This window comes from Macrotis lagotis, chromosome 7 (assembly GCF_037893015.1).
Source record: "Macrotis lagotis isolate mMagLag1 chromosome 7, bilby.v1.9.chrom.fasta, whole genome shotgun sequence".
In the NCBI taxonomy this organism is placed as follows: Eukaryota; Metazoa; Chordata; class Mammalia; order Peramelemorphia; family Peramelidae; genus Macrotis; species Macrotis lagotis.
In genome coordinates, this window is record NC_133664.1 from 165,662,249 (window position 1) to 165,675,899 (window position 13,651).

Sequence of the window (13,651 nt, forward strand, 5' to 3'; positions counted from 1 at the left end):
GTCTTAGAGAATATGGTGGCTCATTCTCTGGCTGTAACCAATTTGATAAAAAGAATTAAGAGGAAGAAAGAATAATATGTTTCTCATAGTCCATTCTGGTTCATCTTTCCCTGTTTAAAAGAATGCCTATGATAGATAGATAGATAGATAGATAGATAGATAGATAGATAGATAGATAGATGATGGATATATATATATATATATGTATACATATGTGTGTGTATGTATGTGTGTATATATATATATATATATATATATATATATATATATATATATATATCCTAAGTGTAGCTCCAGCTAATGATTTAATGATTTAACCTTGGAGAATCTCTGGAGGCATAACGGGAGAGCAGGATTACTTTTACCCTTTTTAACTCCCTACTCATATTTAACTCCCTAATGAATTTATGAATATAGCTTCCCTATATTTCTCCAATTGCAGACAGAAGAGTACCAAAGGAGGAAAGTATGATTTATTCCCTAATGGGGTAAAATCTAAAAAAATATACAAAGGTCTATCTTCTTGATACTTTCTTTTTGTAAAGTTCATAAAACCTATTCCCTCTGTTTTATGAAAATTTGTTTCTTCAACTCATATTTTTTATCAATATATAAAGAAAAAAGAGTTATTCAAAGATATTTATAATGACAAAATAAAGGATAATACCTGAAATTTAGGGCTCTGGCTATTATCTCATTTGACCCACATACTATGTCAAGTAATCAATACTGATTTTATTTCCATTTTATAGATGAGGAAAATGAGACTTAAAAGAGTTTAATTGGCCTGCCTGTGGCTCATGTCAGAGTCATGTTTAAAACCCAGGTCTTGCTGATAACTTCCAACTCTAGTACTCTTTCTGCTAAACCTCAAAGAAACTGAATGTTCTCTGACTGGGGAAGGACTGAATGAATTATGACTTATTCACTGCATTAGGATACCAAGATAGGATTGTGATTAACTGGAATACTATAAAGAACTATATAAAGGTTTTTATGAAATAAGATGAAATGGCAAAAAGTGGGATCAGAGGAAAAGAATATTGATTTAATTACTTAATTATTATTATTGAAGGAAAAAGATTTGTATAAAAACTAGACATAAACAAAAAAATGGAAGTTGGACCAGAGATTGTGACTCTTTCTGTAAAGAGTTTATAGAAATATATATATATATTAGTTTTTGGATGCTTAAAGATAATTTTTAAATTAGTTTTAAAGATAATATTTGCCATTCATATAGCACTTTAATACATGAAGTGCTATCATATTTCACACAACAGTGATTCTTACAGATTGGAAAAGTTTTGGTCATTGGAGGGAGATTTCTGGTTTTGAATTTTGCCTCCATCCTTTATTAGTTAAATAATTCTGGAAGAACCATTTAACCTTACCAAGTCTCACTTTCTTCTTCTGTAAAATGGGAAATAATAATAACAATAACAACTCATTGGATTTTTGTGAGTAACATATGACATTATGCATGTAAAGAACTTTTTATACTTTAAAAACCTACATAAAGTTACATTGGAGTTTAGCCTGCACCATGTAAGATAGTAAAGTAGATGGCCCAAGCATTATCTTCACAGTTTTGCTGATAAGAAAACTGAGGCTCAAAGAATTAAATGATTTCTGGAAGGTCATATAATTCCTTAATAATAAAGAACTAACAATCAAGGTTTCAGTCTAGTGTTCTTTGTAAAATACCATTCTTCTCTTTACATCATCCTGTTAGTCCTCTCTTTTCATTCCTTTACACACAATTAAGTGCCTAATTATTTCTTCAATAGTCTTTTTTCTATCTAATAAAAAATATTTTGCTTAAAAGATGTTTAGCTTCTTCTGGAATCAAAAGTGTCTTGCAGATTGTCTCCCTCCAATCAGCTGAATAAGGAGTTGGATGAGATTTCAACATGCAAAATTTTGTAAAGATGTATAGATTTGACTAAACATACATATATACATACATACATACAGATAGATAGATAGATAGATAGACAGATGGATGGATAGATATACAAATACATGCATATATAAAAATTGAACTGCTTTCTCTATAACTTATTTTACTATAACATTTGTATTATCTGTTTATTTCATGATTAAATTGTGTACATTTTTAAGACATGGTTTGGAGTTCAGTCCTTTATGGATTTTAAAAAGAAATTGTACAATCAATCATTATTTTGAACAACACTGAAGAATACTTACTGAATCCTTTCCTTTCATCATGCATTCCTCCTTTTGTAGGACTGTGCTGGGCCAGTGTATCTGAAATAAAATACATGATAATTGGATGTGCTATAGAAACACAAAATTCCCTTTAAAAAGATTAAATCATATGGAAGATAGATTTTTACAATACTTTTTTTGTTCCATTTTCTGTGAAGATGGAAAGCAGTCCCCTCTTTTCCTAATACTCATCATTTATGTCATTGAAGAACTTTATTTTGTCTTTAAGTCTTTTCAGGATAAATAAGCCAGTTTTTTTCCCCTGAGTTCATCTAAATTTGTAAATTCTCTAGTCTGATTATCTCATCCATCAGGGCTTCAGTATCTACTTTTATACAAATGATTCCCAAATCTACACTTCCAATCTCTTCCCCAAAGCCCTGGATAATGAGAGCAACCTGCTAGATATTTCTATCTGTGTTTTCTGAGCTTTTCCTACTCAACATGTCTAAAATCAAATTTATTGTTATCCTCCAAAAAATATTACTCATTGCCTGATTTCAACTGATGTCATCCATAACACACAACTCATAACCTCTGAGTCATTTTTTATTCTTCCCTCTCTCTTACCCTTCCCTCTTTTATCTGACAATTGCAACATCCTACATGGGGGCAACTAAATGGAGAGGGGGGGTCAGGCCTGGACTCAAGAAAACTCCCCTTCCTGAGTTCAAATCTCACCTCACATACTAGGTATGTGGTCTTGAGGTAATTCACTTAACCTTGTTTGCCTAAACTTCCTCATCTGCAAAATGATTTAGAGAAGGAATTGTCAAACAACTCCAGTATCTTTGTCAAAGAAAATCCTAAATGGGGTCACGAAGAGTCAGACATGAATGAACAAAATAGAATTATCCTCCTTAATAGGTTATATTCACCTCTTCTTCAACTCTGACCGCTCTTGGTTAGGCTTCATCTGAAGCAACCTGTTATAAAAGATTCTTAACTGGTCTTCTTACTTCCAGTCTATACCTATTCCAATTTATCTTTCTCTCTAGGTTTTTGTGACATTGTCCTTCCCTGGTTCTACTCTAATCTGTGGACTTCTCCTTAACAGTCAATCTCCCTCTTTATCTTAAATCTCAACTAGGAATATCATATCAATGAAATGACCTTCTATGCCTTTTCTAGTTTTAGAGAGCTATGAATATAGTGAGAGACTGACAATGGCCACACACTGAGACATAGTGTTACAGGTAATACTTAAATCCATGTCTTCATAGTTTTTTGGCCAGTTCTCTAACCACCATACCCATTGTGTCTCTTCACTTACTAATGCCATATAGAAATAAGAATTATTGGGCAGCTAGGTGGTGTAGTGGATAAAGCACTGGCCTTGGAGTCAGGAGTACCTGGGTTCAAATCTGGTCTCAGACACTTAATAATTACCTAGCTGTGTGGCCTTGGGCAAGCCACTTAACCCCATTGCCTTGCAAAAATCTAAAAAGAAAAGAAATAAGAATTATTTGCATTCATATGTAGAGAAAAGATCAGCTTCTTAAGGGAATGTCATGGATAGTAGATAGGTAGATAGTTTTATATATATATATATATATATGCATATATATATATATACACAAACACACACACACACACACACACACACACACACACACACACAAAGAGAATTTTTTTAGTAAACCTTGGAAGCTAACAGGTTCTTACAGAAAAGCCAGTGTTTAATAAATGCTAGTTTTTAATATAACTCCTTCATTCTATAAATCAATTTTTTTGTCTTCCATGAAGTCTAACAAAGACTTGAGCTATAATTCCAGTGATTTTTCACACTCAATTTTGCATAAAATTTTATTCAGAAGTTAGTCATTATTTTTCCTCATCTTTTTATATGTATTCAAAAGTAGTAACAAGCTTCATGAAAACTTTGTGTCATACTTTTCTTGCATACCTTTAAGTATCTAGCTAGAAAAATATCAAATGTTCAATCAATATTTGTTGACATCAACTTTGATGTATCCTGATATTCCACTTTATTCATTATTTCTATTTCCTTTTAATCTTGTTTATTCTTTTTAATCACTGATCGGTAAAACAAAATTTAATAAGTTCATACAGTTTTTCCATGTACTTCAGATGGACAATTGCCTCTGCCTAGAATTGAGTAGGAGAACAAGAGCTGGCTGATTTCCCTGGGAAATCAATCAGAACTTTCAGTAAATGAGAATTAGATATTCACACAAAAGAAATTAATCTTTTTCACATAAATATTCTTCTGCTGGTGCCCTTTGGTTGTAAATAATGGAACGATGAAATCTGAAGAATTAGAGAATAATACAAAATTCTATTAACTTGGACCCCCTTCTTCTCTGAGATTGTTATTGAACTGTTTCGCTCATGTCCAACTCTTTGTGATCCTATTTTGGGTTTTCTTAATAAAGCTACTAGAGTGGTTTGCCATTGACTTCTTTAGCTCTTTTTTTACAGATCAGGAAAGTGAGGCAAACAGGGTTGAGTGACTTGCATAGGGTTACACAGGGAGTGTCTAAGCCATGCTTAAACTCTTGGAATTGACTCCTCCTGATTCTAAGATCAGTACCACCTTCAATCTTATATACCATATGCATACAATCAAATACATGTATATATATAAAACCTTAAATGGGACAAAGGACAAACAGGAAGACTGAACTATGACTTAATCTGTTCCTTGCTGCATCTCAAATTTCTCCACAATACATTTATGTGCCAGAGATAGTATAACTTTGGTTGCCTGAATTAGTTGCATAGGTCAAAATATCAAGAGCACTAAGAAAATAATTTAATGGAATAACAGGAGAGAAGTCTAATCCTTAACCTTATTTCTAATACACTGACTTCATAACACTTCCCCTAAGGGAAGACTCTTTAAGTCTTCACAAGTCAATCAATGGGCTTATAGGAAAGTTCATCTCTACCCCCTACCCCTACTCTATGATAGAGGAAACCAAAAAAGCAGAAACTTGCAACAGAATCCAACTTTGTCCCTTCCTTCACCCTGTGCTATAGAAAATCAAAAGGAAGAAAATCAATATGCATAGCATAGTATTGTGGCAGTACTAGTATCCCAGAAGAACTCAAACAGGATATCAATGTTTGTGATACTCTAAGGGTCCCAAATTCAACTGGGACAGTTCACACCCCCCCAAAGATGTCACTTAGGGAAGAGACTAAGGCTAATGAAAGTGAATTGCCTAGAACTGGAGCATGGTGAGGAAGCTTAGAAGTGCAGTCCTAGAATAACTACTATAAAAGAGGAAGGAGTATCAAAAAAGGCAATATATTAGTAAAGATCTCAGAGGGCAGAAAATTATATTAAAGAGCATAAACAAAGAAACTAGCAGGGAAAATATTAATATCAAAACAGAAGATAGCTGCCAGATCACCTTAAATGTCAAGAAATAAAAAGAAGAAAGGAAGGAAGAAAATGAAGAAGAGAGGGAAAGAAGAAAGAAGGAAAAAGGTAGGTAGCAAGGGAAAAAGATTATCGAAAAAAAATTTAAATCCATAGTAGAAAGGAAGGTTAAAAATAATCAAATATAGGTAGGGAAGCTTTGAAAATAACACATTCAATTATTAGATATTTTAAAAGACAAGTTGTACCTAATAGAGATTCACAGTTTCATTTACAAATTCTTTTATTCCACTATATATATATATATGTATATATATATATATGTATATATATGAAAGTGTACTCATTTTAATTAATCTTAAGATAATTTTAAAGGGAAAAATTAGACAATAAATGGGAAGATGTAAAAACGTTCAATTCAGTCTGGATACAGAATTAGTCCAGGGATTCTGAAGACTCAAGGTCAAATTCTAACTCAGACACTTGCTAGCTATGTGACCCTGGATAATTGTTAACCTCTGTCCCCTTCAGTTTCCTGAAGGAATAATTTCTGAAAATAGGAATAAAAGTAGTGCCAACTCAAGAAATGTTGCTTGGATCAAACAAGATGAATGGAGTTTAGTATAGTAGTATAGAAAAGAAAGCAATTATTAAGATTTGTTTCTTTCCTCCTTTCTTCAGTGTCTTTTTTTGCCAATATCAATATTACCTTCTATTTATTTTGTGTACATATTATGTGAACATATTATTTCCTTGATATCAGGAAATTCTTTTTTTTTCTTTGTATCAACAATTCCTAGAAATTAATCATAAGTGGTTCTTAAAATTGTGTTAATTAATTGATGAGAAAAACAGGTGAACTAATAATAAAACATGGGAATAAAAAATGAAAAATCAAAATTCTATTCTGTAATAACAAACTACTGAAAGTCTTAAGGGAAGTTGAGAAGTACAGTGAATAGAATGTTAGATCTATAGTCAGGGATGTCTGAGTTCAAATATTCGTCTCATACTTAATAGCTGTGCAAGTCACTCAACTGCTACCTGCCTTTATTTCCTATACTGCAAAACAAAGATAATAAATGAGAATAGAAGTAGCACCTACTTCCCAAGGTCATTGTGAGGATTAAATGAGAAAATATTTGTAAAGCTCTTAGCAAAGTACTCAGAAGATAATAAAGAGCTTTCTTTCCTTCCTTCCTTCCTTCCTTCCTTCCTTCCTTCCTTCCTTCCTTTCTTCCTTTCTTCCTTTCTTCTTTCTTTCTTTCTTTCCTTCCTTTCTTTCTTTCTTTCTTTCTTTCTTTTTCTTTCTTTCTTTCTTTCTTTCTTTCTTTCTTTCTTTCTTTCTTTCTTTCTTTCTTTCTTTCTTTCTTTCTTCCTTCCTTCCTTCCTTCCTTCCTTCCTTCCTTCCTTCCTTCCTTTCATTTTCTTTCTTTCTTTCTTTCTTTCTTTCTTTCTTTCCTTCCTTCCTTCCTTTCTTTCTTTCTTTCTTTCTTTCTTTCTTTCTTTCTTTCTTTCTTTCTTTCTTTCTTTCTTTCTTTCTTTCTTTCTTTCTTTCCTGTTTCACTTTCTTCCTGTCTACCTTTTGACGTATTTGTTAGATTCAGGGTCAGATATGGAGGAGAATGTTTCATGAAAAGTTGCTACAATAGACACCAGTAGAGGGAGCACACATACCAATGAAATCAAGCTGTCTTAGAAATATCCAATTATTCAGATCCTTCAAATCTTTAATCATAGCAAATGCAATGACATAGTAATAGCAAGATTCTAGGTTCCATCCACCTGCAAGTTAGACCAAATTTTCTAAAATTAAAAAAAACTAACTTGAAATCATTCTCAAAACATGATTGCCTCATGAAATTAAAGGCTCAGGTTATTGATTAGTACTTCCTGATTCTCTGACAAAAAAAATAGTTTTAAAGGGGTCTAGAAGTTCTCTCTGATATTTTGCAGGCAATTTATAGACAACTCAGAAAGGATCAGCTGTGAAGTCTCAGTGTTATAGTTATGTAAATATCCCTTCTATAACTGCTGAATGACCTACAAATTCTCATTCTGATCCACTATAAAATATTAACTATCTAACAGGAGATTGGCATGAATCAGGTTTTAATCTAAAATTGCACATTATTGGATTTAATTTACATATCAGAATGGAACTTTACCCATGGCTAAAGTGATGTGCAAAGAACACTCTGGTACCTCTGTTCCCAAATCTGTTAAATAACAGGGTTGGTCTAGCAGAAATCAAGGTCTTTTCAATAAGGGATTATTTGCACTAAATTTGTTTTCATATTTCTATTAATATATTGAAACTGAACAAGCAATGAAATCCTTCCTTTGTTGACATCATTTATTTCCCCATTTTCTTTTGATTTTATTACCAATGGATGAACTTTTACATAAAAATATACACACTTAACATATAAAATTTATATAAAAATTACACACATACACACATATCTAGTTTTATATATAAATTTAATTTCAATATTGTAAGGCTATAAACACACACACACACACACACACACACACACACACTAAAGTGAACATAAAATTTGAATGAGTTCAGTGGGGAGAGGAAATTAATTGATCAGATTGGCCAAAAATTCTCTAGGAAGTAAAGGTTATATACATAGCAAATTTAGCTTAGGGTGAAACATAAAGTACAAACTTCAACATATTTTGCTGTTAGTAATATTCTTTGCCATTAATGCAGATAGTAAATGCTTATTATGCTAGTACATGACCTTTTTGTGTTATTGTGGATCAAAAATAGTCATTGCTTAGTGGACACCTTTTGTCACTAAGACTTTCTCAACTTGGGCTGGCTCTTAAAAACAATATTTACTTCCCTTGTTATAGAATGAATTGTTCTTATTAAAGATAATTTTCTATATTTATAAGTGCAGATTATATATATTTAAAATATTTACCACATTATACTCAGCCTAAATTTTCTGATGTTAGAACCCTTACTCATTCTTTCATTCTTTTAATTGTCCAAATTTTGGGCTTACTAGACTGTCTCTTTATGAAGCCAAAAGCAAATTCAAGAAATAACTTTGAAAATATCAGCCAAGTTGACTGATGCTTTCATTTTAAACTGATGTCATTTAAACAATTTTAGTGCACCTCAAGCAAATCATTGTTTCATAATGATTAGTCCAGGGTAGAAATTTTAATTATTAAATAAATTATTTTCATATAAAAACATTACTCCTTGGATATTATCAGAGCTGACAAATCTAAGATCTTAAGAATACACCTTTAGTTCTTAGCCAAACCAACTATTATGGTTGCCCTTAAGAAGAGTCCAGCAATCAGTCAACAAAATTCTATTGAGCACTTACTACTATATGTGTGTGCATGTAAATATGCATATATGTATGTATGGGGCTATTCCTTTAACAAGTTTATAATTTAATTGAGTTTTACATGGCACACATTAAAGTATAAGTAACACATAGTAAAATTTAGGTAGTTGACTATTAAGGAAACAGTGCTGAATTTAAAATCAGAGGACCATGGGTTCAAATGACACTTCTTAGATACTAGTTGTGTGACTTCATGCAAGTCCCTCAAACTCTCTAGAATTCAGTTCTCTCATCTGTAAAGTGATGGGGCTAAGCTAGTTGGATGATTTCTAATGTTCCTTTCAATTCTAAAACTTATGGTCCTATTTTTCTAAGTTCTATATTTTTAATGAAATGAGGTCGTTGAACTAAATGTCCCCTAAGTTCTCCTGCAAATCTGAAATTATTTCCCAATGTGTCTATGCTTCTCTATGATTAATGTTCCTATTTTTTAGGTGATTATATTTTCTGCGCTCAGAGAAGAGAAAGACATTTCATTCAGTTAGATTCCAGAAAATCTATGATGGATAAGATTCCAGAGGGAGAGAGGAGAGGGAAAGAATGATGTGATCAAAGATTCAAAGGTAAAAAAGCCATTCACAGAGACTCCTAGCACTTATGGAGTAACCAAAGGGAGAAAAGACACAGCAAAGTCCATATAAGCCTTGGGATTTATTGTGAATGAAAAAATAGATCAGGTTTGGCTGAGGGAACTTTAAAAATATCGACAAGGCTAAAGATTATACTCTTCATTTCATCACCAATGTGAAAAAAGGCATTACAAAAAGACCACAATGGAAACAGAGGGGTATATTTTGCAGCCAGAATGTGTACATGTTCTGCCAAGTTAGTAAGGAAGATGATTTTCCTCATTTCTTTTGGCAGTCAGAATAAGCCTTTTTTGGTTCTGCTCCACAGTTTAATAACAATAAAACCTCATGAAATGAAACTGTTTGTTCCACACAAAACATTGTTAAATCTACAAAAGGATATGGTGATACTTCAAAATTCTCTATTCAATAAAAGGAATAAAAAGTAAAAGGTCAAATATATCCAATTACATGATGATACTGTCTTTAATATTTATGTAATCATCCTTATGTTGGTTAACAGACCATGCTGAAGCCTTTCATAACCTTTATCTGAGCTAAAGAATAAAAGCAAAACAAAAAACACACATAGTAATTTTTTCTGGGCACCCCATTGGGTCTCATAATGATAGGAGAATTAAGATTATTGCAGTTTATTATTATAAGATGCTATTATGACACCCACCAGAAGTGTAAGCAGGCAGGAACAAAATGGCAATGATGAACAGATTTTTATTGCCCAAATGAAAAGTATAATTTCAATTAATTTTCCCCACAAAATAGCATATTTAATTTTAGTCAAGATCAATGCAATATATATGTATATGTATATATATATATATATATATATATATATTTTAAGTGAGTCATTCCATAGTTTCATTTTATCCAAGAAGTTACACCTAATTTTATTATTTTAATCCTAATCATTGGACCATTGGGTTTATATGTTTCTCTATATGGATGGATGACACATCAGTACTGCCTTCCTCAATGTGAATTTTATTTGCCTGTCTCATGGGAAAATAATGTTTAAAGGCAATAAAATGGACTTTGTTTACAAAACATAAAAGTCAGGTACTAATTGACTGTAAATGGTAGCTTTTAACCTAGCATATGTTCATTTTCCTGGTGTTTAGGCTTTTAAACTTATTTATAATGACAATAGTCATAATGTTTTAAACTGGTCATGTGCCAGAACTAGTCTTTTGGCACATTGACCAGACTTATAGTTCTACACGAACTTTACTGTACCAATGTACGACCTCCTATATGAACAGTTCCTGATGTCATTAATGTAATTTGCCATCTGACATTTATATGCAAATTTTATTCTTAATGCCTTTTCCCAATTCAACATAAAATTAATCTCACCTCTAAAATACACAGGATCATATTACCTTTATGAGTTCATTAAGTTGAATGTTCACATAAAGGTAATAATTAAGGAAAGTATAAAAGAAAACTGTCAACTAAAGAATTCTACAGTTGTCATATATGTTCTGATCTAAATATGAATAGTGTGAATTTACATTCATGATAGATGAGAAATAAGTTATTTTTACTGGATTTGGATTGCTTTTTTGAATCAGTTTTAGAAAAGAAATAGAGATAATAGTTTGCAGAAAATTGATAGAAAAAATGTTATGAAAAATATTCACAGTAGCTTAAACAAATATACTGACCCTTTTTCTTTTGATGGCAATGGGAAAAACAAGAATATTAGAACCATTGTCCAATTTGGATGTTCATAAAGGGCAAAGCCTTCTTTGCACTGGAGCTGTATAGAATATTTGTTCTATCCTGAAGAATAAAAGCACTATTAATTATGAACTGTTATCATTATATCAAACAAGACTAGGTTATCACTGGGGCACTTGAAAAAAATTACCCCCATAAAATCAATAAGCATAATTTAAGGCAAAATTTGTCCCAAACTTGTCCATATCATTCTCACAAATACCCATATCACTGTCTGTTCTCCCCTCCCTTATAAAATGGAGGGGAGTGAGTGCCTTAATCCTGAGACCTAACAATTGAGAACTTGCTTAGCACTAATTGTTAACCCAAGGGTGACATGAGGATTCAATTCAACTTAATAAATTACTAAGCACCTACTACTTACTAGGTATTGTATGGTGTTTGTTGTTAATAGGGAAAAAAATCACTTATTTGTATCCAGCTAATATAAAATCTTTGTCATGGAAAAGTTGTTAAATTAACGTCATACTTGGCACCAGTGATATGCAGGGAGGTTTGAGTAGGCTATATGAACACACCTGAGGATTTGGGAAGCATAAGCCTGAAGTTTCTTATATATTCTTGAATAAAACATTCAAAATAGGCTTCTAGATTTAGAGTCAAAAGGAATCTAAGAGATCAGCTAGGCCAATGACCTTCAGATTGAGAACCTTTGGTGCAAGCAGATTTGCAAATGAAGGATCATTTTTTTCTAAAGTACATTTCACCACCTTGCTCCAGTTAGTTTAGCATAAAAATATAACTTTTCCCAAAGGTACAGGAAGATGTTGTTGAGATTCCTACCTAGAATATCACCTCTATTCTTTTTTTCTAACAAGTGTAAAATAGAGGAAAGGTGAAAAAGGAATGGATTTTTGAAGATCATAAAATATTTCCCTTGTATTCTAAATATATCAAAAATAAAATTAAGACTATGGTCAGCATTTTGAATATATCAAAAATGAAATTAAGACTAAGATCTTTCAAGTTCTCTTCTCCCTTTTTATTCCTGTTGTCAAAGAAATATATACAAGAAGAGCCTTATTTTGTGTTGTCCAAAATCAATTGCTTTTTTTTGGTAAGTTTTTAATCTCACAGAAAATTCAGACATGAAATTAAATTTATTGGGGAAAATATCTTCAATAGTCACCCTACCCCTTACCTGAAGTTTTTTTTTTTTTCCCAGTGGTTTCCTGTAAGGAAACTCCCAGGGAATGAGGGAGATAGGAAGAGGTCAAGTACTCATGAATAGAGACTAGCATATATTTCAAGGACCCATGAGGACTGGGGATAGACAAGAGGTAGCCCAGAGAGGTACCACAGAGCAGAATGAGCTGAACAGAGCAAAGGTCTCCTCTATTCATGAAGAAGTTTGCAAACCCAAATCCCAGAGCCTGAGATGGTAGCAGTTTCTCTATGTATCCATTCTTCCACTTTCTCTTCAAGGTGTTTTTCTTTGGGGAGTGAGGGTTTTGGGGGGACAGAGACTGAAGAATATGAGTGGAGAGGCAGGAACTGAGAGAGAAAGCACAGCACTGTATAATAAAGATGTGTTGCCTTTGGAATGTGGGTTTCTTTTGGAAATATTTTTTGTAAAGTCAAAGTTGCAGAAGGTGAATTTATATAAAACAAGAATTGACTATATAAAGTTAGGTCCTATTCCTTGATTTCAGGCCTCCTTGTACTCCTGGAACATATCCCCACATATAAGGGAGAAGTACTGTAATAAGAACAGACATGTAGAATATTTTAAACCACATTAAAAATATCCTGAACATTTTCAAGAGGATTTTTTTTTTAGTTTTTGCAAGGCAATGGGGTTAAGTGGCTTGCCCAAGGCCATACATCTAGGTAATTATTAAGTGTCTGAGGGGGGATTTTCCACTGTTGCCATTGCTGATTGCAACTCTCTCCATTCCTACTTCCCGACTACCATATACTAGGAATGGAGAGAGTTGCAATCAGCAATGGCAACAGTGGAAAAATATGGAAGTAGCTTTTGTGATGGATTTATCCTAAAGAATGTGATTCACCCAATACAGAGCTGGTGGTGTTGGAACACAGACTGAAGCACATTCATTATTATTGTTGTTGTTGTTGTTGTTGTTGTTGTTATTTGGGGGGCTTGCGGGGCAAATTGGGTTGGGTGGCTTGTCTCAGGCCACACAACTGGGTGATTTCTGGGTGTCTGAGGCCAGATTTAAACCCAGGTGCTCCTGACTCCAGGGCTGGTGCTCTGTCCACTGCGCCACCTAGCTGCCCCTATTATTTTTTTATTTTAATTTTGATTTTTTTGCTCTTACCTTTACTTTATTGCTCATGAGGGTCTATATTTTTTGGGAAAGGGGGTATTATGCTTACTCTTTTTTAGAATATGTTTA

At 32.7% G+C, this 13,651-nt stretch overlaps 1 protein-coding gene across 1 annotated transcript in view; it reads right to left on the reverse strand.

Moving 5' to 3' along the window:
- The window catches only part of LOC141494195 (semaphorin-3E-like), a 371,039-nt gene that overhangs the window by 100,275 nt on the left and 257,113 nt on the right, over positions 1-13,651 (reverse strand). The window contains exon 3 of the mRNA XM_074195301.1: positions 2,212-2,271. Coding sequence (XP_074051402.1) covers positions 2,212-2,271 — 60 coding nt within the window. The remainder of the gene's footprint in view (positions 1-2,211; positions 2,272-13,651) is intronic.